At 48.0% G+C, this 25,399-nt stretch overlaps 1 protein-coding gene across 2 annotated transcripts in view; it reads left to right on the forward strand.

Annotated features, from left to right (window-relative positions):
* The first annotated feature begins 680 nt into the window (after positions 1-680).
* The window catches only part of ARHGAP36 (Rho GTPase activating protein 36), a 29,462-nt gene continuing 4,743 nt past the window's right edge, over positions 681-25,399 (forward strand). Inside the window, exons 1-4 of one of the 2 annotated variants that reach the window (XM_061178773.1) lie at positions 681-738; positions 23,092-23,250; positions 24,455-24,520; positions 25,045-25,280. In XM_061178773.1, the coding sequence (XP_061034756.1) occupies positions 681-738; positions 23,092-23,250; positions 24,455-24,520; positions 25,045-25,280 (519 nt within the window). Of the gene's footprint in view, positions 739-22,997; positions 23,251-24,454; positions 24,521-25,044; positions 25,281-25,399 lie in introns of those variants that run through there. The other variant, XM_061178772.1, reaches the window with a different exon arrangement.

Here is a 25,399-nt window from a genome sequence, read left to right on the forward strand (position 1 = left end):
ACAAATCAGATCTGGAGCTCCTCACAGCTGAGGTGATGCCTCCCCTAAGACAGGGGGTCCCCAAGGGCTGAGGCAGTGCCTCCCCTTCCGGTTCAGGGCTCCTGAGGCAGACACCACTTCCCGCCTAGATGGGGCCTCCCGAAGGCTGAGATGATGTGTCCGCTAAACGTGAGGGTTTCAGGGCTGGAATACAATCTCACCCTCAGATCTGAGGCTCCCAGGGGCAGGTGCACTATCTCGCCCTCAAATACCAGCTTCTAGGGGACAGGCTTGCTTTTACGTGCCAGATTAGGGCCCCTGGGGGCAGGGGCCTCCCTTCCCTCTCAGATTCGGGGCTCACCAGGGCAGAGATGGCGTCTCCCCTCAGACTCTGGGCTCCCCGGGCTAGGGGCACGGTCCCGCCCTCAGAGTCAGGGCTTCCCGGGGCAGGAGCTGTATCTCGGCCTCGCTCCGCGTGGGGGAAAGGGGCTGCGGGAACAGCGGCCTCTCCTCCGGCGGGAGGGGGGGCTCCCCTGAGGCCCTGCCCCCTTCGTGACATGCCCGAGGTGTCCGGTGACCGAAACACTCTTAGCTGGGTGCAGGGTGCGGCTCAGGGCGTGGTCACCGGGGGCTACTTAGGGTAGCTGGCGCGGGGGCCGGCGCGGAAGCCGGCTGCGAGGCTGCGGCGCCGAGCGCTGGCCATGGCGTGGATGCTGGACTGCCTTTTCGCCTCGGCCTTCGAGCCCCGCCCCCGCCGTGGTGAGTAGGGCCCACCGAGTCGGGGGGCTGGGGTCCTTCGCTGGGGCTGCAGGCGGCTGCAGCCCCGGCCAGGCGCCCTGGGGCTTGGCTCGCCGTCCCTTCGCCTCCCTTCCCGCTGGCTTTTAGCTAATTGTTCCTGGCTCAAGGACTGCCCCGTCGAGGCCCCGCATAAATCACCGGCTTTGCCGGGAACAGCGAGCAATCGCGCTAATGGCTCGGCGGGATGCGGGTCGAGCGCGGGGGCGGAGTCGCTGGCTCAGCCGTCCTCGGGGAGGACAGCTAGAGAGTCGGGGCCAGACGCGTAGGAGCACAGTCCTGAAACCCAAGGGCCCTAAAGGCCCAAGGATGAACGTCCCTGGCCGGGCAGCTAGGGCCCGCGAACCCTGAAGATGGAGGTGGGGGGATCCTTTTGCCTTGAAGCTTGTCCCACCTTGTCCCAATCTCAACTACCGAATATCGACATGGGTCCCTCAGAGTCATCGAATTCAACCCCTTTATTTAAGAGATGGTGACACTGAAGGCCAGAGATGGCAAAGGCCTGCCCAAGGTCATACAAGGAGTTGGCAGCAAATCTGGCTCTGCTGAGGCCCTGCCGATTGCCCACTGCCCCAAAGCTCCCAATGGCAGAGGCCTGGGGTCTTTAGTCCAGGTCTTCCCTTGGGTACTTTGATATCAATGCTGTTTTCCCTATCCTTGCGGAGTTGAGGACATAGGTGTGCGAAAGATCACAGCACCACTGTGATACGTGGGTGGCATTTCACCCCCTTCTTGGAAGTGCTTCTATAAAGTACGTTTTGGAAACTGATTATTTATTTTTCCTCCTTAAAGTTTCAGGACACTTATCTTTTCTGTTTGAGATTTCCCAGGACCCCCACCCACACTGTCCTTCACTCCCCCTTGGTAGGCCCCACCCCCTCGAGGCTGCCACCTGCCCCCACTGCCACCTGTTTTTCCATAGTCTCCACCTCCAAAATCTATATTGGTGAGAGTGCGTCATTGGTCACCAGCCATAGACCAAACCTGGGGTTGTCTCCTCTTTCCTCTGCCCCCTCCCAGGCCGGGGAGGAGGGGCCTCAGCAACTTAATTTTGCAGAAACCCATGTTTAGTCCTTGCCGGCCCCAGCACCCTGAGAACCATCCCAGGAGTCTGACCTACTACTAAGGGACTGCAGCATGCTTAGCAAATTCAAGAGCTGTCTCTGGCAGGCGGCAAGTTCTCTGAGAAAGCAAAAGATCTGCATACACACAGAGAGTTGTTTTGTTCTGTATATTTTTTCAAGTTTATGTGATCCCGGTGAATCGAACAAAATTAAGGGTGTTTTCTAAGATGCCTTTTAAGGCCTTACAGCTCAAACACCCTACCCTTGTAAACACCCTACCCTTGTAAAGGGGGTAGGATGAACCATTCCATCCCTGCCTGGCCTGCGAGGCTGTCGTGTGACTCCAATGAGATCAAGGATATGAAGTCTCCTTTATGAATAACCCCATTGGGAAGGGGTCAGTATCACACAAGGAAGCCCATCCCGCCTAAAAACAGTAATTTCTATTAGAATTAGTTCGTTCATCTGTTTAACATGTGACATGGCTACAAGGCTCCTACCCGCATCTAGCTGCTCTTCTTTGAGCATGCTCCAAGTTGTGAATGCCCGGTGACCTGGCCAAAAGAGGATTTCCAGCTGTGTCCCTGTAAATATAGTCCTGGATGGCTGACTTTCCCTCTTTTGGAAGCCCACGTTCACACTCATGGTACACGGACACATAGCCACAAATACACACATACATACACATTCCCACACCCGCACATGCCCACATACAAAGTCACCAACGCACAAACACATACTTCACATGCATCACATACTTTGCACACACGACGCAACATAACCACATCACACATGCATGCACTACACACAAATCCTTTGTACATGCTGCGTAGTTCACACACAAATAGCTAATTTATATTGGAAGTACTTTCTTCACCTGAAACTACTCAGTTTTTAAAAAGTAAACTCACGTTCTTTTCAGAGTCTCCATTCCGTATTTTGTTGTTTGAATCCAAGTGCAAGACCTTATATTTGCTACTGCATTTCCAGTCTGATGAGACCTGTCCCCCTACATATGCCAGTGGTACACCACTGCCTACCCCAGCTCTATTACTTGTACAGAGCAGCTAATATATGTGAAGTAGTTCCCAGATGCTGGGCCCTAGTCTCAGTCCTTTACATGTATGATCTCACTTAAGTCACACAACATCACTTTGAAATAAGTAATTAGTCTTTGGGTACAGTTTTGGACCAGGTAAGAGCTCATTCACTGCAACCCTCCCCCTGCCCCACCAAGAAATGCTGTGCAATATGAAAGGTAACTTTGTGCATAACTATTGATATTCTGTAGGGCTACAATTGCCCTTGGTGCCTCCCTTCAAATGCCTTCCAGAAATCCTCAGGAGTCAGAGGGAGGGAGTAGCTGGCCGATGATTGGGAAGAGTGGGGGAAGTATTCTAAATGTCCCTTCACCCACCCACCCACCTCTTGCTAAGGAGATTGTTGGTACGCCAGAACAATCTTTTGAGGGTTGCAATGGGCAATCGACGACCATATGAAGACATTTGGGAGAGGCATCGTTGAGATCTGGGAAGAAGGGGGACCCAGAAAGGTCTTCTTTCCCAGGGAAAGGGACAGCACGACTGACCCACTTGAAATTCTCTCCCCAGTTCACTCCTGGCATTGGATTTAGCCTCAGACAATTGGACTTCTGTAAAGCAGCCAAAACTCTAAAGCTGAAGGGACCCTAGGGCCCACTTTACATACAAATTTGATCTTTTCTTGGGGATGGGACCCAATCGATTCGCTGAGGCCAGGCCTGGTTGAGCTGCACAGGATTAGTTCCCAAAGCTGGGGCGAGTTCGCCAATGAGACACCCCACTTCCCTGGTCATAGCATCAGACTAGCACCCTCATCCACTAATGGCAGGACTTCCCAAAGTTCCTTTGAAAATCATTTGTTTCCACTTCAAAAGGTATTTCTCCATAGGAAAAAAATGTGACACTCTATAGAGCTTAGGTTCCTAGGTTAGGCCACGCTTTACCGACCATAAGGATAGAATGCAGAATCTGTGTGATGAAAACTGGTAGAAAATAATACTCTTGCAAGTGTACCTCAGGCTCCAGCAGTAGAGCTGACATTCATCAAGCTTAAATATCAGATGACAGAAAGCATATTGGGCATTGATAGAGCAGGATACCAGGTCCCTGAGGGTGACGATGGCAACAGGAAAAGCAGTTTCATTCCCTTTTTCACACTTATCAGCCAAGACAACCTAAACGTCCAACTGTAGTGGAATGGTTAAATAAACTATATGACATATCCACTTGTTAGACTAGTCTACATCCATAAAAATGCTGTTCATGAAGAATATGTAGCGACATGGAAAATGGTATGATTTATGTGTCAAATATGCATTTTTAAAAGACTGGAAGAAAATTCAGCCACAAGGTAAACTAAGAGATCCTTTTAGGTTGGTGGGATTATAGTTATTTTTTTCTCTGTTTCCCAAAATCTCTATTAAGTTTGTTCTTAAATTACTCTTATAATTTAAAGAGGTGTTTAAAAGGCTAACTGAAGGCCTATAGTATACAAATAGTCCATACAATAATTACAATGATCTAAAGTCCCACTGTACATAGTTTAATCTAAGGGATTTTTTTCTTCAAATTTTAGTTTAAGTGTAATGACAAAATCAGGTCAGCCAAACGTGATCCTCCCAATGATCATGAAATGTCCTCTAACACTGGGTGGGAAAAGGTAGAACTGGTTTGAACCTGCTTTTATAGTTTTGCAATAAGCAAGTTTCTTAGCCTCTTTTAAAATAATATAATAATACCTACATTTCCAGGTTATAAATAATAATCGTTATGATTTTTAATAACTATTTAATAATAGTTATATTATTGTTATTGGAGATATCATTATATTAAGTGCCTTCTATGGTTCATGTATCGAAAGATGTGTTTTAGTCCTTCTTCAAGTATTTACTGTGTACCAGTCATCTTACACAAATGATCTCATTTAACTTTCATAACAACTCTTTGAGGTAAGTATTATCATCTTCATTGAAAAGACAAAAACTCAGAGAGGTTCAGTAACTTGCCCACGGCCACACAGTAGCTGAGCAAGGATTACAACCCCTTTTGGTCCGATTTCAAAGCTTGAGTGAGATTAAAAGAAATAACACATGCAAAGCTTCTAGCGCTATGCTGATATAGCGCAGACATTTACTAGGTGGTCAGTACAATGTTGATGATGTTCCCTTGCCCAGAGTTCAAATTCTGGTCTTTGATCTGCTTGACTACTTATAGATTCCTTTCTATGAAAAGGTGCACATTTCAATTGAAAGATGCAATGCAAACACCACCTGTGTCCTTATTGCTGGGGCTCTGAGTCACTAGGAAATGATTTCTGTTTCCTTCTGGCAGTATCATTTGTTCTCACATGTATCAGCAGAAGTAGGTAGATGGCATGTTTGATGAGCCTTGGCAGCTACTGTCACGTCTCAGATACACTTCTTGAGAAACCACGCGGCTTCCTCGGGATAGGCACCTGCTACCCAGCAACTGGTAGGTCCCTGCACTCAGGGATGCTTATTAAATGGCTGGGGCCTATCTTGAACCCCTGTTCCAACAATTCTCTGTATAGTTTGGCTGACCCTTAATTGTTACCCCTCCCACTTTCCTCCACTAAGCAGGGGCTGCAGGACCTCCTCAGAAGCCGACAGGGGTAGGAACTAGAGAAGATTTTAAATTCCTAAATCCTCAGAGGGACTCACTAATAGATTATCTTGCATGGTGGAGTCCAGGGTCAGTGAGGAGTAGCATGCAGGATGAATAAGAGAGGTGAAGGAGAGGGAGGAATTGAAGGCATCCTCCAGAGACTGGGAGCACCTGAAGCCCGGCCTCTCAGAGCTTTTTCTGCCATGACTCTCAATACTTCTCTACTGTGTAGCCTCTTTATCCCTCCCTGAGATTATATCCACCCCCTACCCTCAACTTCTTAACCTTCACCCACCACTCTCTGCCCAAATGCAGCTTCAGCTTGTAGTGACTTGTTTTTGTCTCTAGAGGGAGGCAATAGCATCAGGGAGGAAAGGGCACAGATTGGGGTCTTCTCTTACTTTACCAAAGGGTAGATTTTATTTTCCTTTAACTGTGAACAGATAAATAACAACTAAATGGAACAGTATTTTAGGTACTGCAAAATATATCTCAGAGAAGCATCATCGCTCCCCTCATCTACCCCCCAACCTTGGTGGCTGCTAGAAAAAGGGTGGCCTTGGGAGCCCCTCCTAATTTCTAGGTTAGAGGTAGAAAACAAAAACAAAAACAAAAAAACAAAACAGAAGTCGTGGGGGCAGTTTAGCCAAGGAATATTTATGCTGTCTTTCTCTTGGGTACAATGGCACACATTTAAGAGACAGGGTCTGGACTGGGTGTGAAGTGAGAGTTGGGGAGCTCAGTCCATAGCTGGGGTGGGAGGAAGTCTAGATGCTGAGCAGGTAGTTTGAAACTTTCCTGTATGGAGTATTACGTCTGAGACGTTGGTTTCATTAACACTGCCAGGAGAAACTGCAGAGTGAGAATTGGACTTAGGGTCCAGTTCTTCCGGGCTGCATTAGGGCTGATAAAAACATCACCCTAAAAGAAGAGGGGCTATTTCAAGAGTGTCAGACACAACAGTAATGAGAAAAATTGGCTTAGTCAGTCGGCTTCAGTACCTGAACACCCCGGTTGAGACCCTCTGGGCTATATGGGCAGGGCGTGAGTAAAAGCAAGAGAGGGAATTAGCCTTTTCTTGAACATTTATTAGACATGTTAGACATTTGGCTGACACTTTCCATATTTTACCTCCTTGTCATCTGAACATGTCTAAGGCAGGTGTTAACAGCTCCAATCTACAGATGAGAAAACTGAGTTTCTGAGAGATGGAGTAACCTTCCCAAGATCACAGAGCAAGTAAGTGATGGAGCTGGGATACAAGCTCAAAGCTGTCTGAAGGTCCTCCTCTTTAAAGGGTTTTACTCACATTTTTTTTGTGAAAACCAAGGTCTCCCTCTTCAGTAAAATTCACATTTTGGTTCCTTGCCTGTAATGGGGGTTATTAAAGCATCTTGGAGCTTTTAGCTTCTTCAAAGTTGAAGTTTGTTCCCCATTTCACAGGTAAGAGTACTGGACTGGAGTGAACCAGACAGTCTTCATGAATTCAGGTGGGACTTAACACAAAAGAATGTAGATAGGTGGTCCAGTGGTTGAGCGTATGTGTGTAGGGGTGGGAGGCAGAGGCCTCACAGGATCGACTGTGAGGAAGCGGAAGTGGAGTTGGTATATTCAGAGGAGAGTGAGGAGGTGTCAGACTGGCCCCCAAAGCAGCAGGAAAGCCAAGTGCCTGAGACCAGATGCTGGGAGACACCAAAGTTTGCGTGAACTTCTTGTACAGATTTACCAAGGGGCTTCAGCTACTCTGTGCCCTGTGTGACTTACACTAGCCTCTCTAGCAAACCCCCCCCCCAACCCTGCACTTTAAAAAAAAAGACTTTCTGGCTATGTAGTAGTTTAGGCAATGCTTTTCCTGCCCACCCAGGATGAGGTGCTGACCCAGGCCCAGCTGGGGGTGAAGCTTTATGGATGTTACAGCTGCTTCTCGTCCGCACACCAGGCTCATTTGTGCCAGTTGAAAGGGCACAATAATAACAGTAGCAATTTAAATCGTGCTCCTCGCTTTCCGCTTTCCCCCCTGAAAAGTGGCGAAGTGACTCACCACTGTTGAATTGTCCTTCTCTATCCACTCCCTGACCTCTTTGCGGCAGTCTAGGCTGGTTCCCTGGGGGCTGAGCTGGAAGTCCGTTCTTCCAGCGGCCCTTTAGCTGTGATGGAGCCAACCCCCCCCAGTAAATGTGTTCCCCCAAAATGCGATGTATTGTTTTAATTTGAAATTCTCAGATGAGGCTGCTTGGAAGGCATTAGAGCAGCATGAACCCATTAGGTAAGCACAGTTCTCCCCGCCAAACATGAATAATACAAAATGGGACCCATTCAGGAATCTTTTGAGGGGGCTCTGCTTGTTTTTCTATATGCAGTTTCATATGGAGATGACTGGTCTGCTTGAAATTTACTACATACCAACTTCTGGTGGTAATGCTGTAAAAATAGGTCCCAGGGGAGCTGTGAAATCATTCCCTTACTCCATCCCGACCCCTCACCCCCATCCCCATCCATACCCAATTCCCCTGACCCTATGGCTAGAAAATGCTCATTCTCTGCTCTTTCTTTCAGCACCAGCCTAAGGAGAGCTCCCAGAACTGGAGGTGGTGAGGTGCTTATGAGCCTAGAGTAATTAAAGATTTTGAGGTGTCAACAAAGCAGGTAATTAGGTGGAGAAGGTATCAGCTGTCTGAGAGACAAAGAAAAGTAATTATGCTGAGCACTCTTGGTGCTGTCAGTAAACTCCAAAGAAAGATTTGTTGGGAAGTGATACTGTTTGATAGAGACTTCAATGCCTAGCAGAAATGAGGGACTCTTGGTGAGGCTGCCTGGAACAGAAGAAAGGTTTAGGGAGCTTGGCAAACCTGGATTCAAATACCAGCTCTGCCTCCCACTGGCTGTGTGACCCTGGAGAAGTTACTTAGCTCCTCTGAGTTCGATTTGTGATGTGCAAAATATTAAGTCATAGCTCTAATTACCTCATTAGGTCATTGTGAAGACTCAAGGAGATAATGCATGTAACAGCACTAGCACAATGTCTGGTATACAATAAGTGCTTAATAAATGGTAACATTATCATGATCACTATTATTATTCTTACTATGTACCAGGCATTCTCTACAGGAGCCCAGAGTTTAAAAGGAGAGACAAATAATCGCAGTTATGCATGATCGTGTCATGAGAAGTATGAAGAGTGTAACTATGATGGCTCAAGGGAGGGAGCCCTCAACTGGGAGGGAGGGGTACAGAAAAGCAGAGAAAGTTTTGTGACTCCTGAGTTAGGTCTTAAAAAAATAAGTAGGAGCTTGTCACGAGACCCAGGGGGAAAGGGATTCCAGGCAAGTGTATGTGCCCACACAAAGCCAAAGAGGTGTGAAACAGCCAAGCCTTGAGCTAATAGTTGGGCTTTGCTGGGCACGAACTGGGATCTCCTGGGGGAGGGGGGGGAATCAGTGACCAAGAATCTTTCCAGTTTATTCCCACCAGCCCCTGAACCGCGCCTTAGGCGCCCTACCTGGCCAATCACGTGCGACGCCCTCCTCTTCTTTCCTCTAAGCAGTCAGGTAAGCTCACACCCAGCCCCCAGCGGGCCTGGTGCGCACAGCGGGGGGTCGGCGGACCCAGACCCGGCAGATCAGGCCAAGGGGAGACTGTGCCCAGGTCGCGGGCCCCTATCTCCTTCCTCGTCCCAGTCCTGGTGCAAAGCCCCCCTCCACCCCCAATTAAAAAAAAAAACCACCAAGCACACAGCCACTTGGGTTCTTTAGACAACCCCGTGCTCTCTCACACACCACACCGGTAAACTCACGCCGCGACCCCCCTCCAAGACACACACGGTCTTCAGCCCTCCATCCTAGCACATACATTGGCTGCATGCGTCCCCACCACACACATGAATACATCACACTCAAACACACACAGACATTGCACCCTCACACACACAAACCTTTGAACACACACGCCTTAAGTAAGCTCACATATAAAGACACCTTGCTCACAAACACACACACTACACACCACAACAACCACCGCCCGTAAACCCACATTGACACAGCACAGCTAAGGGTAAACACACACCAAACAAATATATACACACAAGCTTCAACGGGCACACACACATACACACACTGCATACACATACACACTACAGCACGACCACAAACCCCGGCAGAAACATACATCGAACACACCCGTATCCAGACCGCACCCACATAGTCACACTGTCATCGGGCAGAAACATACAACCTACAAACGTGCACACACAAACACCGCACAAACACACGCTCCACGTCCGAGCGGAAACCAAATACACTTCACACCCAGCACTCGGACTAAAACATGCAACACGCACACACACCCCACACCCAGCCACACACGGAACTCACAGGCGAACCGCACTTGCGCGCGCGCACACACGCGTACATGCATACATACATACACATACAGCCCGCCCCCTCCTTCCCTCAGGGCGGAAGAGAAGGGGGCGAGGATGGGAGGAGGGGGAAGAAAGGAGGGGGGGATGGGCGGGCGAGGCGCTGCGGGCACAGACGCTCTTTTCCCTTTGACCTGGGGTGTTGTTCCCATTAACCCGCCTGTTCCCCATTCCCGAGCAAAGGGAGTGAGTGAGTTGGGTCCAGACGGGATCCAGTCAGAACCCGGGAAAACTGGAAGGGCTGGGGAATCCGCCGGCGGGCGGAGGGCACGTGAGCTCCAGCCGGGACCCTGACTCTGCGTTGGTCGACCCTGCCGGAGGCTCCTCCCCCCAGCAGCCTCCCTCTCAGACCCCTTCGCAGCTTTGACCTCTGCTCCCCACCGCGGGGGGAGGTGGTGGAGGGGGTGGGGGCTTCTTCCCCTCCTACCCGGGAGAGTGAGCAACTGTTAGGGGTGGAAAGCTTTACTGGTTTCAAGAAGTAAGGAGTTTAGATCTGCAGAAAAGCTTTTTGCGAAACCTGTTCTAATCTAGTTTGAAGACGTCTCCTAATAGAGAGCTCACTATTTTGCAAAGCAACTAATTTTTACATAAAAGGCAATGGTTATTAGAAATCACCGACACCGCGCTGGACACATAGTAGGGCGTTATAAATGTTCCTCCTTCCCGCTTTTGTCAACAAATCTGGCAGGGCTATCTGCAGCCCAGCACCAGCCCGCGACAGCTCTGGGGCAGTCGGTGAGCTTTTTCTAGCACACAAGCCCTCTGGAGAACAGCCGCCTTGGCCAGGGAGCCACCGGCGGCAGGGGGCGGTAGTGCCGCTTAGGGTGCTTTGCACGTCTGGCGGCATAGCCCCCGCGGGACAGTCTGAGGTCCCCTCCCTCTGTGGCGGGCTACAGGGGTCACTCTAGAATACTCCGCGGCCAGATGAACATCTGGCTCCTGTCCTCCGCCTGCCTCCTTTCTGTAGAGATGGACAGCGGGTGAAGGAGAGGAGGAGGAAGAGGACTTCCGCCTGAGGCGGCGCATTGTGTAAAGCGCCTTGCGGTGCAAAGTGCACAAGCTTCGGAGTCCGTATAGGTTCGAATCCCAGCTCTACCACTTCGCAGCTGACTACCTTGGCAGGTCACTGTCTTAAGTTGCGGGGTGGGTGTGAAATTTAAAGGAGGAAATATATGTAAAGTGCTAATTCCAGTTAAAATCCAAAGGATGTCCATTCCCTTCCATTCCCTCTCCCTAACCCTCACCAAGGATAAAGATTTGGGAGTTTGGGAAAGAGGGGGATCAGAGGCCGGAGATATGGCCACCAGGTAATGCCTCTAAGCCAGAAGATGGACAGAGGTTCAATTAGCACTCGGTTTCTTAAGCGATGTGCTGTATTCAAGGGAAACGCCTGCACCAGTGATTTTAGTGATGCCACTCACTAGCCACAAGACATTTCAGTTCACAGCCCCAGTCCTTGGGGCTGCAGTGAGGCCACTCTGCCCATCACCTCACCTCTCACAGGGACTTCCTAAATCCTTCCCACCCCCACCCCGAATTCTTCTCCCCCTTTCCAAGTTGCTGAGTTATTTTTTAGTTGTAATGAACACTCATTGGATGCCAGGGACATCTTCTCTTACCTTATGCTTTGCCAGTGCCTAGCACAGTGCCAGATACAGCACAGGCTGTATACATGCGGCAAAGTGATGCCCTGGGTGAAATCCCTTGGAAACACTGAGACTTAAGGGCACATAAGGAGTTATCATAAGGAATCGAGAGAGAGGATTCCAATAGCAGCACCCCAGGCAGTGTGGGGATGGAGGGCAGTGGCTTTTGAATAGGGGGCTATTCCATTCCTCCTCAAAGCCCTCCAGCCCTAAGCTTCCCTGGAAGGGGGTTGTCTCACTGTGGCTGAGGCTTCTGCAGTCAATTAAGAAGAGAGCCTCTTTCCTGGAGGGCAGAGGCCCTGGCCAGCTAGAGGGTGAGTCACTATCTCAGAGTTGGGCAGCAGAGGTGGCACTAAAGTGACAATGAATTAGTCCAAGATGGCAAGGGGATACTACCTGAGTGATGATCAGAAGGGGATAAAGAAGAAGCCTGAGCCCTTGAGGCTGGGATTAAGTGGTAGAATGTCTATATGCTTAAACATAGTCAGCACCTAACCCACCTCCACACTTCTACCCCTCCAAGTCCCAAAGGATAGCCAGGCAGCTTCTTAGAGGAGGAAGTGGAGTGGAAATCATCCTTTGGGAGACCTGGGTTCCAATCCTGACTTGGATACTTGCTGTATAACCTTGGGCAAGCCCTTTTCCTTCCTGTTCTCAACACCAGAAGGAAGTTAAGTGGGCAAGGGGCTCTGTGCTGGGCCCTGTGCTAAGTATTTTACCCGTGTTATTTCACACACTGTTCCCCTTAGTGCTATGTGGTGAGCATTTATTCCGCTATGTTGCAGTTGAGAAAACTGAGGCTGAGTGATATTCAATCATCTACTTTCTAATATATCATGCAGTCTTTATGTATTTATGTTACCAAGACAATCACCGTAACTCAAGCCAATAACCTGCCAGTCCTCTGCCTAAATTGGCTCCTTATGCACTCAGGTTCAAATCATGTCTCCTGGCTGCCCCCAACGCCAACCCGTGTTGCTTTCAAGGTGGTTGGCTACCTGGGTGGGTTTCTCTTTTCATCTTCGGTGACACCCATCTACCCCCAATTCAGATCTTTCCCTGGCATATCAGCATAAGATCCCACATTGGAAAGCAAGCATCACCAGAAAGATGCACCCCAGTATCAGTCCCTTATCACAAGGGTGGGGGATCTGGCTGCAAGACGTTGCAGTGAGGAAGGGGAGCAGAGCTGCCAGGGCCAGAAGGAGGGGCTGCATAAGAAACCAAGAGGAGAGACAGAGAGAGGGAATGCCAGGGACAAATTGGACCAGCCTCAAACTGCCGCTCCCTCCCTTTCTCCCCCTCTCCTGATCTGGTGCTCTAGAATGTATAAAGGGGCAGCACCCAGCCCATTTTCAGCAGGTGGAGAGGGAGAGATCCTCTCCTTCAAAGGAAGGGAAAACCACCCTGAGCATTCAAATTACATTCCTGTGGTGGGTAAGATTTATTTAACTACTGAGGGGTGGGGGTAGGAAAGAGGAGCAGGGGAAGAGGGTGCCTTCTTGGTAGTGCTGGTGCTGAGGTGGTACTTTTAGTGAAAAGAGCGCCACCCATGCTGCTGCCAGAGCCAGAAGCTCGCTCCCTTTGCTAGGGGTTAAGAGAGACTTGCCACTGGGCTTCTGGATCTCATTTCCAAGCCAGATCCCTATGAGCCACATCTCTGAGCCTTTGGGGAATAAGTCCATGTCTTCCTTGGCTACCTCAGTACCTATGTATGCCTGGGGTCAGCAACTGCCCTCTATCCTTCCCCCTCCCCTTCCTTCCTCCTCTCCTTTGCCTAGGCTCTGCTCCTTCTCCTTCCCTCTTGCTGGGCTAAACTAGAGTCTCTGACATTCTTGATTCTCTTCTCCTCTTTCTTTTCCATCCAGTCAACAACACTCTCCCTTCATCCATTTACTTCATCCAGGAGAGGAGAAAATTCAACTGGGAGGGAGTGTAATTGTGTATTTGAAATTCTCCCCACTTGAGATCTTGTGCTTATAACCCCGTATTGCCCTTGTTGCGTCAGATGAGAATATTTTGTGCTTGTGAATAATACATTTTTGCTTGGCTGAATAGTGATTTGAATATATGATTGTTGGGCTGCAGATTAGAAGAAGGCATTTTTGGAAGCAGTATTAGAAGGTAAGATGGTTTGGGCAGGTGTGAATGGCCTTCTGACTTCTCTAGGTGCCAAGAAGATAGAAAAAGAAAGATGAAGACTGTAGTAGTGTGTGTGTGTGTGTGTGTGTGTGTGTGTGTGTGTGTGTGTGTGTGTGTGTTGGGGGTGGGTTACTGAGACCATTCTCATCCAGATAGGTAGAGGAATTCTGTTTGCTTTGTTGTTCATTGAACTCTGAACAAAATGATCTTTCTTGTCTCTGAGTTTGGAAGATCAGAGGCCCTGGACAAGATGGCAAACAAAGATCAGGAAGAGTGAGGCAAGGAGGGGCCGGGAGTCGCTCCTTGTGCAGTCCTTGTGTGCAAAGGGATGCCACCTGCCCTTCAATGCCATACTAGTCAGGGCAGAAGGGAAGTGATGAGGGGTAACAAAAAGTGTGCTGAGCGGGGTTCCAGGAGTTTGGGGCCTGCCTTTTGGCTCTGCCACTAATTAGCTCAATGCCCTTTGGTAAGTTTCTTATCCATCTGAACCTCCACCTCTGCCTTTCCTTCACCTGTAATGTGAGATTGTGTGGCATGGCCAACGGAAGAGAAAGGGAGCCCTCAAAGGAAGGGACCCTTGGGCTGAATCTTGAAAGAGAAATCAACTTTGAATAAAGGAAGAGATGATTGTGGGGTATGATGAGAAACAGTGGGAGTAGCCCCGGGAATTTAGCAAACAGGTATGCGTAAGGCACTGAGTTGGCTGCTGCGTAGAAAATTGCTATGAATCAGCTCCTGTCCCACCGCGGGAGCTTCAGAGAGAGAGTGGGGGAGTCTGAGCGGCAGAGCTAAGCGCTCCGAAGCGCCTGCAGCTCGTCCCAGGACGGGTCGTAGTCGCGCCGCAGGACTGACCAGCGGGTCACGCAGCCATTTATTCCCTGGCCGGACCAGGAGAGTCGCCAAGAGGTAGTGCAGGGGCAGGGCTCCAGGGGCCTGAGTGCAGCCCCTCGAGGGACTGAGTGGAAGGTGAGTGCTCTCCAAGCGGAGCGCCCGACGTGCGGGAGGGAGAGGAAGCCCGCGGGTCCTGAACTAGGTGCCCAGCTTTTCGCGTTCAGTGGCTCAAACGTGGAGCACGCAAGAAAGATTGCATTTTTCAAATTCTCGGCAGCGGCAAGCAGCAAGAGTGGTTTCTGCGCGCGGCGGGGCTTTGCTTAACTTTGCAGGTTCTGCGCGCTCTTGAGCCACGTAGGGGCGAGACGCAAGGGGCGCAACCCCGCCTGACCACGCTCGCAGCGGCAACCTGTGGCCCGGGACAACCCTTCGAGGGGAGGCCGCAAAGTCTTGGCTGGCCGGTTCCTGTCCCTTTCCCCCTCACCCTGCTCCCCCTCCCTTCACCTTCACCTAGCTCTGGGCAGAGGGCAGACTACCGGGCTAGGGCTCCATTAGGGAGGGAGAGGGAGACCCGCTTAGACCCACTCTCCACTCTGGCGCACAGAAACCTGAAAGGGGCAGGGATGCTGTCTCTTTCCAGCTGTGGACAGTGGTAGCGTGGCCCTGTGTCCTGGAGGTGGCTACGTCCTGTAGAAGAATCAAGGACTAGGCAGAAGTGAGGACTGTGTCTCCACCGTGTTCTTAGATAAACCGGATAATAATAAATGACACTGGTTGTGTTTTGGGGCTTGGAGATGCTCACAGACTTGCCCAAGGCCACTCAGCTGCTTAGTAACTAGGCAGACCTCCTGACTCCTGGTCTAGGGTTTTTGTTTGTTTTTTCTTTTTTGCACTGCGTCATAGCCAAGACAGTGGTCTAATTTTGAAGGAGGATAGATACAGGTAGGTAGACATTGATTTGTTTTAAAAAATACGTTTATTTAAATGTAGTTTTAAAATACCATTCCTATCATGAAAACTATCAGGAAAACATCTCCCACAGCCCCAATTCCCTATGACAGCCATTCAGACAGGATTTTGAAAAAGAAAACTGCAGAAAATTGAATGCTTCTTGGGGGAGATACAATCAAAGGAGAAGGGAAGCAGGTGGGAGTGGGGGAACAAAGGTGAAAGAGAGGTAGCTCTCAGCACAGATTTGGAGAACAACTTTATTCTGAAGGTTTCCTTGACAGATCTCTGTCCAGATGGTTTGGGGAAGTGTCCCTACTGGTCTTTCCTCTCTCGTGCCCACTCTGTAGAAACCCCAGCTGTGGTCTAGAGGGGCAAATGTTTGATGGTTCTTTCTTTAATTGAGAATCTCCTCCTTCCCTCTGTTGTAGCAAATACATTGGGTAAGTCTATTCTCTGTGTGTGTGTGTGTATGTGTGTGTAAATGCATATGTGAGAACGCATGAGGATGTGTGTGTGTGTGTATGTTTGTGAGAGGAAATGTGTGTGTCTGAAAGGGAATATGTCTTAAAGAAGGGGGCTTGGGACCAGGGGAGTTGAGAAGATGGGAAAAATGAATCAGAGTTTACCGAATGCATACTATAAACCTACAGTTGAATAAGGGTCTGAGTAGTGCTGGTGGACCTGAAGAAATAGTCAATTCTTAACATTCCTTAAAGGAACAAAGGAGGGGAAATGTATTTAAATGAGGGCAGGGAAGGATGATGTTAGACCCATGTCAGACTCTTGACATTTATGTGACCTCCAACTAGGCTGTAAGACCCCAAGGACAGGAACTGGGACTTTCCACTCCAGATGGCTCCCCCCTTTCCTCCACCATCCCTAACGTGGATGGCTCGCACACTGTGCTGAGGGAACCAAAGGTAGGGACTAAATCCCTTTTGTGGGCCAATTAACTTTTTTCTACATTTCAGAGCCTAGACTGATCCCCCCCAACCCCCACAGTTAGTTGCCTTGCATTCCTGATCATGAAAGACCCAGTGAAGAAACAGTTCAACTCATCCCCTCTGAAAGTGAGCTACCTGCTGACAGGATGTGGTACCCACTTTTACCTTCTATGGATGGTACAAGGGCATTCTTCAATGGGGGCACTATCTGCTTCATTCCAGACAGCAGCACTTCTGCTCAGTCTTCCTTTCAAATATGACTCTCAGGTATTTGGCGGGGGGGGGGGGACAATTCCTCACCTTGGTACAGCACTGTACCCTTTGGAGGATTCTTTCATGTCACCCTGTCTTTTATTTAATCTTTACCATAGCCACACGTGATAGATATCATGGTTTTTACTTCGTAAGGTGATGGAACTGAGGCTCACAAAAGTGAGATAATTAGCTCTAAGTGACTTGGTTGGTGAGTGTGTGAACTTACAGGTGGTAAGGCTGGGATTTGAACCCAAGTTCTAGTCCATATCTCAGGACCTTTTCAGGATGCCATGCTGTCAGCTTGGGGAGTGGGCTGAGGTAAGAGACATGATGGGAGGAATACATAGGGCTTTTGGTGCTTTTCTATTCACTCCTCTACCTTTCATAATAGTGTTTTTCAAAACCATATATATCTGTATCTTTCTATCTATCATTATCTACCTATCTTATTTACCTATCATATCTTTCTTCTTCTTCTTCTTCTTCTTCTTCTTCTTCTTCTTCTTCTTCTTCTTCTTCTTCTTCTTCTATCTATCCTATCAATCATCTACCTTCATTCCCATTTCCCAAGAACAGTGTGCATAAAGAAAGACCTCAAAATCTAGCCATCTCCTTAGGAAAGAAAATAATCTTGACTCAGGCCATCCCAGTTCCAGGCAGCAGATGTTGGTGATGTATACCAAGAAATACTGTGGTTTGGTGGGAAGGGCAAGACCAGGCCTGGGGATAGTCTAGTTCCCAGATTGTATTCCTCCATGGCATGTTAGTGCAACTTCAGTTAAGTTACAACCTCTCTGGAGTCCTAGTTTGTTGTTATCTGTAAAATGGGAACATAACACCAAACCTACCTCCTTCCCAGGGGTTGTTGTGAGAATAAAGTGGCATGATTCATTTATCCATGAATCACAAATAGCTGTTTTAATTACAAGACCTTTATGTTGTCTCAAAACTGTCAAGAGTTTATAATCCTATGATTACCCAACAAACACATTGAACACCTATTGTGTGCTAGGGTCGGGAAATAATGGACATGTGGAAAGCTTTTGAGAACATGAAAAACACAAGAAAAATTAGACATTAAAAAATTACCTTCTATTGATGGAACATCTTATTTTTTTTACTTTTTCTGCCACAACATAATAGAAACAGCAACCGAGAGGGAAAAAAGAGATAAAGGGTGACACAGCTTGTGATGCCAGCACTATTATGCACTCTGACACATACTGCAGATAATACTGAGAATATCTATATCTTGTTGTACCTTCGGATATGACCTCCCTTGGTTTATCAAATCAGGCTTTGATTATGTGTCCATGCTTTTGATTTCATTATTTAGCTATGCATTATTTTGTAGCTATTAAGAGCAAGGGTGGATGAGGCAGTGGAAAGAGCCCTAGGTCTGAGAACTGGGTTCTTGTCTAGATTCTGTGTCAAATTGCTGTGTGGCCTTGGGCAATCTCCTGTCTCTCTTTGAGCCTCAGTTTTTTGAACTCTAGAATGGAAGCGTTGGGCTAGGTGATGGCTAAGGTCCCTTCTATCTCTGATCCATTCTAATCTAAGAAGTTCTGGAAACATTTTTTGATACCAGGGCTTTTCTGAATGTATTTTAACAATACTACCTTTGGTTTATGAGCTTCTGTTATGGTTTGATGGACTGACTCACGTATTGAAGAACGCTGCCCCCAAATTTAATTATTTTGGGGCATTACACCGCACAGGGTAAAATGAGCCATTTTGTTCATCACGACTGCAGCCTTTGCTGAAATGGAGGTTATGGGATAGCAACTTAAAGGCTAACTCATTAATGCTCAGGGACGAATGAGGTAATGTGCCAGCAGACCAAATTGGTGCCTGAATGTTTTCATCTAGAGACCTGTATCTCTTTCTCATGTTGTGATATATTAATGGGGATGTCTTTATCCATTGTCACTGCCTGTAGACATTTGAATACCGTAGATGCAATACCTTTTGGGCACTCAGCCCTGCACACTATCAATTTCTCAAAGTCCAAATTCTCTCAACGGCTAGAAGCAAAATTCTGATGGTGCCATAAAGTGCCTAATTTATTAGGATTCTATCGATGGCATCAGTGCAGTCCTGCTTTTCTCTCAGAGGTGTTTACTAGTGAGCACTGCACCACCCCTAACTATTTAATGGGGGCAATGGAGTAAATTAGTCCTCCAAATTGTGAAGGCTGTGGATTTATGCCTAGCTGAAACATTTCTGTCCTCACAATGTCGAAGAGGGTGACCTTTCTGATGTTAATTTGTTTCTCCATCTGTGCCATGCGTTTCAGGAGGACGTGAGGAACAAGCTTGATGCCACTCATGTGTGTTTTCCCTCTTCGTATTGCTGGAGAGTTGATCTGGTTGGGTCTCTACTCTTTGTTCAAATTCTCTCTCTTGGTAGCTGCTAATATCCTAGCCCCTTTACTGATTCAAATGAAATTATATATTATTTTGCTAGTGATGACGTGAAATTGGATGGTTTAAAAGATAGATAAATTTTTGAGACTTACAAGCATTTTACTAATCTGAATAATAGCATTTAAAAAATGGACCTATGCAGTTAGTTTTTCTAAATTTTATAAGATAATTTTTTATACTTGACCCTGATGTCGTTGGAGATGGAAGAAGAAAGATCTATTCACAACAATCTCCCAAGATCTTTTTACCCGTTTTAATTTCACTCAAATTTAGTAGAGAGTGAACTAAGTCAGATGCATTGATACAAATTCTAATTTTATGTAATTACTTTTGAAACCTGATATTTTCTGGTAAAGTCAGGCCCTCTGCAAAGAACCTTCAATATCAATGTGTTTATTAAAAACCAGTGCTAAATATCACATGTACATTATTCATTTAATTCTTACACAGTTGGTGAAATGGATACTGGATCATTTCCCCATTTTATAGAGGAAGCCACTGAGGCTCAGAATTCAACAAACTTTCCTAAGCTCACACAGCTAAGAAATCACAAAGCTTGGCCTTGAACTCAGTTCTATTTAGCTCTGACTCCAGGGACCATTACAGATATTTGTCTAAGGATATTGTTTTTGCAAATGTGTTGAATTCTATGCTGAAATTGAGAGGGCTTACTTTCGTCTTCCTTCTTCCTTTTTGATGTCATGGTCGCTTCAGGCCAATGCCAGGGCATGCTGAAGGGGAAGGGGAAGACACTTCGGAGCAAGAGAGGTCTCTTAGCACCTTGTTCTCTGCGAGGAGCCTCCTTTTGTGATCAGTTCGTAGTGTTGAAGCCTAGTTATTGGTCCCCTCTCCCCAACCTGCTCATCTGCTTCTTATCTAGGCACACTGGACTTCCTAATTCTGCTTCTGTCTGGTATTCTACTGGTGCCTTGAGAGTATTGAAGGCAAGCAAGACAGTGTCAATTTTGCTGGCAGAATTGTGGCATATGATTGCTCTTAAGTTTAGCCCTGTATCTTTGAGCAGGAGGCAATGACAAACAGTTTATTCTAAGGCCTTTGATTTCCTTTGGAATTGTAAGCATCTAGGCTGACTCATCTCTCAAAGGCTTCTCTCTCTCTCTCTCTCTCTCTCTCTCTCTTTTGGCTGATGTTGTTTTGAGGTTCTCTTATTTGTTCTCACCTTATTTTGGGGGGAGAAGAGGGATTGATTTTCATCTTGATTTTTGGGTGAAAGAACCAGCTATACTCTTTGGATGACCAGATTGTAACCCTTGGCAAGAAGAATAGCTGCAACTCCAAAACAGGTACAAAAATGTCTAAATTGGGGTAAAGGGAAAGAGGGAGCCATGTAAAAAAAAAATCAATCCAGAGCTAGGCTGTGTGTGTCAGAATGAGACCCTTGGCTAATAGATTTTGGACCTGCCATTGTGAATGGGGGATTACTGGCTGCTTAGTTTGGGACTGTGGTTAGGTTCTCTGCATGTGCCTTTGGTTAAGATGGTCATTTTGTGGATGCAGTTTGGTGGTTGGGCTTAGGTGTTTACTCTGGGTCCAGGGGATATTGATTTTCAGTTGAAGGGACTTCTTTTAAAAATATGTATGCTAAGAATTTTCCTCTTAGCTCAGTTCAAAAGGCATAGAAATACTCCTTCCTCGTCCTATCTCATACTGAACTTCAGTTATCCGGCAAATGTTTATTTCTGACATGTGTGACTTTGGCCATTAAGGAAAGTGGGCAAAAGAGGATTTTGGAAACAAAAGAAGTGAGAGATTTTTTTTTGACAGAGCTCATTTATATAGATTATTGGATGATAAACTTCTACCTACCTTTTCTCTGTCAAAGCCACATTACCTGATCTTTGGAGTTTAAGCACCCCCTCCCCCATAATATATAGAATATTATCATAAAACTCCATGGGCAAGGGGAGCTCAGAAAAGTAGCATGTGACCACTTCCCTTCTTGCCAAACGGTTTAGTTCCCCACGTCCCGAATTATCTTCTCTTAGGAACAAGCATCCACACACTCACCCAAACCATAAACTTCGGAGCTATCCTTTCCATTACAATAAAAAATTTTCTCTAAGTCCTGTCAGTTATACCCATAAAATCCATCTCCTGCTCCAGCCCCATTGATACTGACTTGTGTCAGCATCTCTTGCCTCTTGGCTGATCTACCTACTTCAGGCTTTCTACCCAAACCAGGTTTTTCACTGCTCTGCGATTTTTCCAAGCTGCAGCTCTGACTCTGTCACTTCCCACTTAAAACCCTGCAGTAGTTCCCTATTGCCTTCAGGAGAAAGTCCAGCTCCTTAACATGGCTTATAGGGCCATTCATGATCTCATTCCTGCCTATCCAGATTTATCTCCTTCCATCCCCTTTATACAGCTTTAAGAATATAACAAACTCTCTCCCATCTCTTTGCCTTTGCACAAGCTGTTCTCTCTTTCTGGACACTCCCCCCTCCCTGTCTCCAGGCAGACTTAGATGTTTCCTCCTTTCTGCTTTCACAGTAGTTTGTTTATATCTTGGGCGATTGACTTATCACAAGGTTTTGTAAGTTGTTGCTAACCTGTGTATCTCCTTCACTGCACCGTTAAATTCTTTATGAAAAGAGTATTATTACTTTGCTCATATTTGAATCTTTAGTGCCTGGCACAAAGTAGACAATTAATGCAGGTTTCTTTTCTTTTCTTTTTTTAAAAATGCATACGTGAAAGAACAAATTAATAATAGAGGTGAGGATGTGCAGGATAGGATGCTGTGTGGGGTGCAGGGAGATCCCCACTGGGGGATCCTGTGCAACCTGGGAGCAGTTTGAGATAGTGGGCACCATGCAGAAGGGATATGTAAAACAGGTTTGCCAATACACCAGGAAACTTCACTATACCAATCCTGTATAGAGAGTCTCATTAGAAATGGCCTGGAAATGATGTTTGTTTTGGTACAAACTGATGTTGGTTTTTTTTTCAGGAAAAAGTAACATAAGCAAGTTGCACAATTTTTGGTAAATAGATAAAAGGCAAAAGGCAAACCAAATCCCACTATTTGATACAGACACCATCAGTAATTGGGCGCATTTCTCTCAGTCTTTTATTTTTTTGCATGTTTTTCTTCACATAGTTGTAATCATAATTAATACAATTCTGTATTTTATATTTGTTGTTTAAAAGCTCCTTGTAAACATCACTTTAATGATTGCATAATTTTCCATACTGTGGCTATTCCATAATTTATATAACTAGTCTTGTTGCTGGGCTAGCTTTTTTCCCTTAATTTTTTACTGTTATGGTTCATGTACATATGGTTTTTCCTGTCTGTAGGAAGATTTCATTAGGATAGATTCCTAGAAGGGGAATTACTGGGTCAAAGGGCCTGGGGATGATTTTTGGCTTCAGACTCACGTGTCCAGTTTGCTTTCTGGAAGAGTTGTACAAAATTTACAGAGCTCCTAACCTAGATGAATGTGCCCATTTCACCCAAACTGGACAGCATCAAGCATTGTTATTAAAAAATAAAAATAAACTCCATCAATGTTCCTAATAATTAATGGAAAAATATTACCTTATTCTTATCTTAATGTGCATTTTAAAATTGTAAGGTTGGTTTTTTTTTTAATATTTTTTTCTTCTTCTTCTTTTTTTTTTTTTTTTTTTTCCTTTTTGCCTAATTAGGTTTTCTCTTTTCTGGACTGTCGGTTCAGGGCTGGCTTTTTTTAAGTTGGATTTTTTTTTTTAATAAGCAGCCAGAGGCAGCTCTGCTTGAGGGTGAAGCCACCTCCCAGTTTTCCCTCCCCCTTTACCACCCTCCCCCCCCCCATAGTTCCCTCCACCAGGTCCAGTGACAATTGGATGATGCAGTCCTGATAATCATCCGATTCCAGAATGGGAGGCTGCATTCCTTCTCTGAAGGCAGCAAGGACACTGTGCCCCAGAATCATGCCCCCTCTGCTGTTGTTGTCCGCCTTCATTTTTTTAGTGAACGTCCTGGGAGGAGCCCCAGGACACAACCCGGACCGCAGGACCAAGATGATCTCAATACACAGCCTCTCCGAGCTGGAGCGTCTGAAGCTGCAAGAGACTGCTTACCACGAACTCGTGGCCAGGCATTTCCTCTCTGAATTCAAACCTGAAAGAGGTGAGCAGTACGCCGGGATGTGGCATCCTCGCCTTCGGGCCGAGTGGACCCCCTGGGCGGAACGGGACGAATTGGGGGTCCAGGAGGGTGGGAGGGACTCTCCTCTGGTCTTGGACCTGGCCGGTTCTCCTGGATCCTGGAGAACTGAGGGAGCGGGAGTTGAAGGGTGTTTGGTGAATTGGGAAGAGGTAAAGATTAGTTGAGTTGGGTTGAAGCCTGGGGGCTTGAGGGGCAGTGAGACAGGCAGATACCAGGGACAGACAGGTGGACAGAGGACAGGTGAAAAGACAGACGCACCAGGTGAGGTGCCAGAACAAGTCGGAATGAGATGGAGACGCAGAGGGACACTCAGAGAAGACTGGGACAGACAGAGACAGCGCGGTTGAGAGACGAAGAGTTAGAGGGAGATAGCGAGACAGTGAGAGAGAGACACGGGCCAATCCGGGCGAGTAGCGGGAGGGCGGGTGCGGGTGCGGGGAGCGGAGGCGGGAGGTGCGCTGGGAGCGAGCGGGACCCAGCGCAGGACGGGGGTCGAGCGCGCCAGTGGTCTCCGCGGTGCAGGCGCAGATTCTGCGACTGAGGGGAGGTGGGAGGGGGTCACGCGAGCCGAGGGGTGCCGCCGCAGTGATGAAAAGTGCAGGGGGCCGCAGGTTCGCCCGGCGCGGCCTAAAAGGAGCGCAGCAAAGGGCGAGGAGACCCCGCGGGCAGCCGCCACTGCGGGGGTCGGAGTGCGGAGATAGCGGGTGTCCCCGCTTCTCCCGCGGCCGCAGCGCTGGGAGCCGACGGCATCCTGGAAGCAAGCGCGCCAGCAGTAACTTAGCGACCCTTACTAGCCGAGGCGCCGCAGGCAGAGCCCCTCCCCTCGCCTGTTGCGCTGTCCCGCGGCCTCGGAGCCCCGGAATTTACGTTTTAAGCGTTGTGTTGAGCTACTGCTGGTGCGTAACAAGATGCGCGCTGCGCACGCGGCGCCTTAGATGATCTGGTTTGGTTAAATTCTTGGAGTCTCATATGTGGTAGTTAGGATTGGTCCCGTTTTCAAATGGGGAAACTGAGGCTGAGTGAAAGCAAAACACTTTTGGGGGGCTGGTCAGAGCTGTTTGCCCCTCTCCCCAATCCCTGTGGATCAATGCATTGCGATGCTTTAGTCACTTATCAAATCCTACTTGTATGAGAATGCGTGTGTTTTCTTTTTCTCTTCCCATAGCTCTACCTATTGACCGTCCAAACACCTTGGAGAAGTGGTTTCTGATTCTGAGAGGACAAGAGAGGGGTGAGGGTCTCTCATACTGTCCTTAGTAAAGAAATAGAATGCTGCACCCCTCCTGTACTGCGTCCCTGGCTACTGGAGACTGGGCGGTGCCCACTGCCCCTGGGGGGGACTCACTCCCCCCCACCACCCAGCTTCCAGAAACCCCGCAGGGGATGATTTCAGGAAATGGCGCACTAGCTGCAGGAGTGCTGGGCAGTCCCGTCAGATATGCCTAAGCCTTCCGGGTGAATCTACCCCAGACAGTTTGCCCAGAAGAAATTGCCCTCATTGCTTCAAGGTGGTCACCCCCTGGCAGGACTTAAGGCAGAGACCCCGTCGGGGTAGTTGAGTGGAGCTGAGTCGTTCAGCCAGACCATCGCAGGGTGCCTTTGGCTCCCTCCCCAGGGAGGGGCGCTGCGGGGCTGGTGGGGTGGGGTTGGCTGGGGGCGGTTGCTTACAGGAGTGCTACAGCCCCTGCAGTTCCTCCTGATTTAAGCGCTGCGGAGCGTTGACGTTTCTCATTCTTTCTCTCCTTGGCTCCCCAGCGGTATCACTCAAGACGTTTGGCATTCGACTGGAAGAGGTGCTGGTGAACGAGCTTACCCGCCGCAAGCAACTTGAACTGAGAGCCGCGATGCAGATTGAAGAAGCCACCGGTCAGGTTGCGGGCCGTCGTCGAGGAAATGTGGTGCAAAGGATGTTTGGCCGCATCAGGCGCTTTTTCAGTCGCAGGCGGGATGAGCCCTCCTTGCCCCGGGAGTTTACTCGCCGTGGGCGTCGAGTGAGTTAAACCCTCCAGTCTTCAGGCAGGGACCTTCTTGAAGTGTCCAGGGATGTGGGGCGGGAAGGTCAAGGCCTGTGTCCTCAGAGAGAAGGGGAGCTGAACAGAACGTGTTGGAG

The sequence above is a fragment of the Eubalaena glacialis genome, chromosome X (assembly GCF_028564815.1).
Source record: "Eubalaena glacialis isolate mEubGla1 chromosome X, mEubGla1.1.hap2.+ XY, whole genome shotgun sequence".
Taxonomy (NCBI): Eukaryota; Metazoa; Chordata; class Mammalia; order Artiodactyla; family Balaenidae; genus Eubalaena; species Eubalaena glacialis.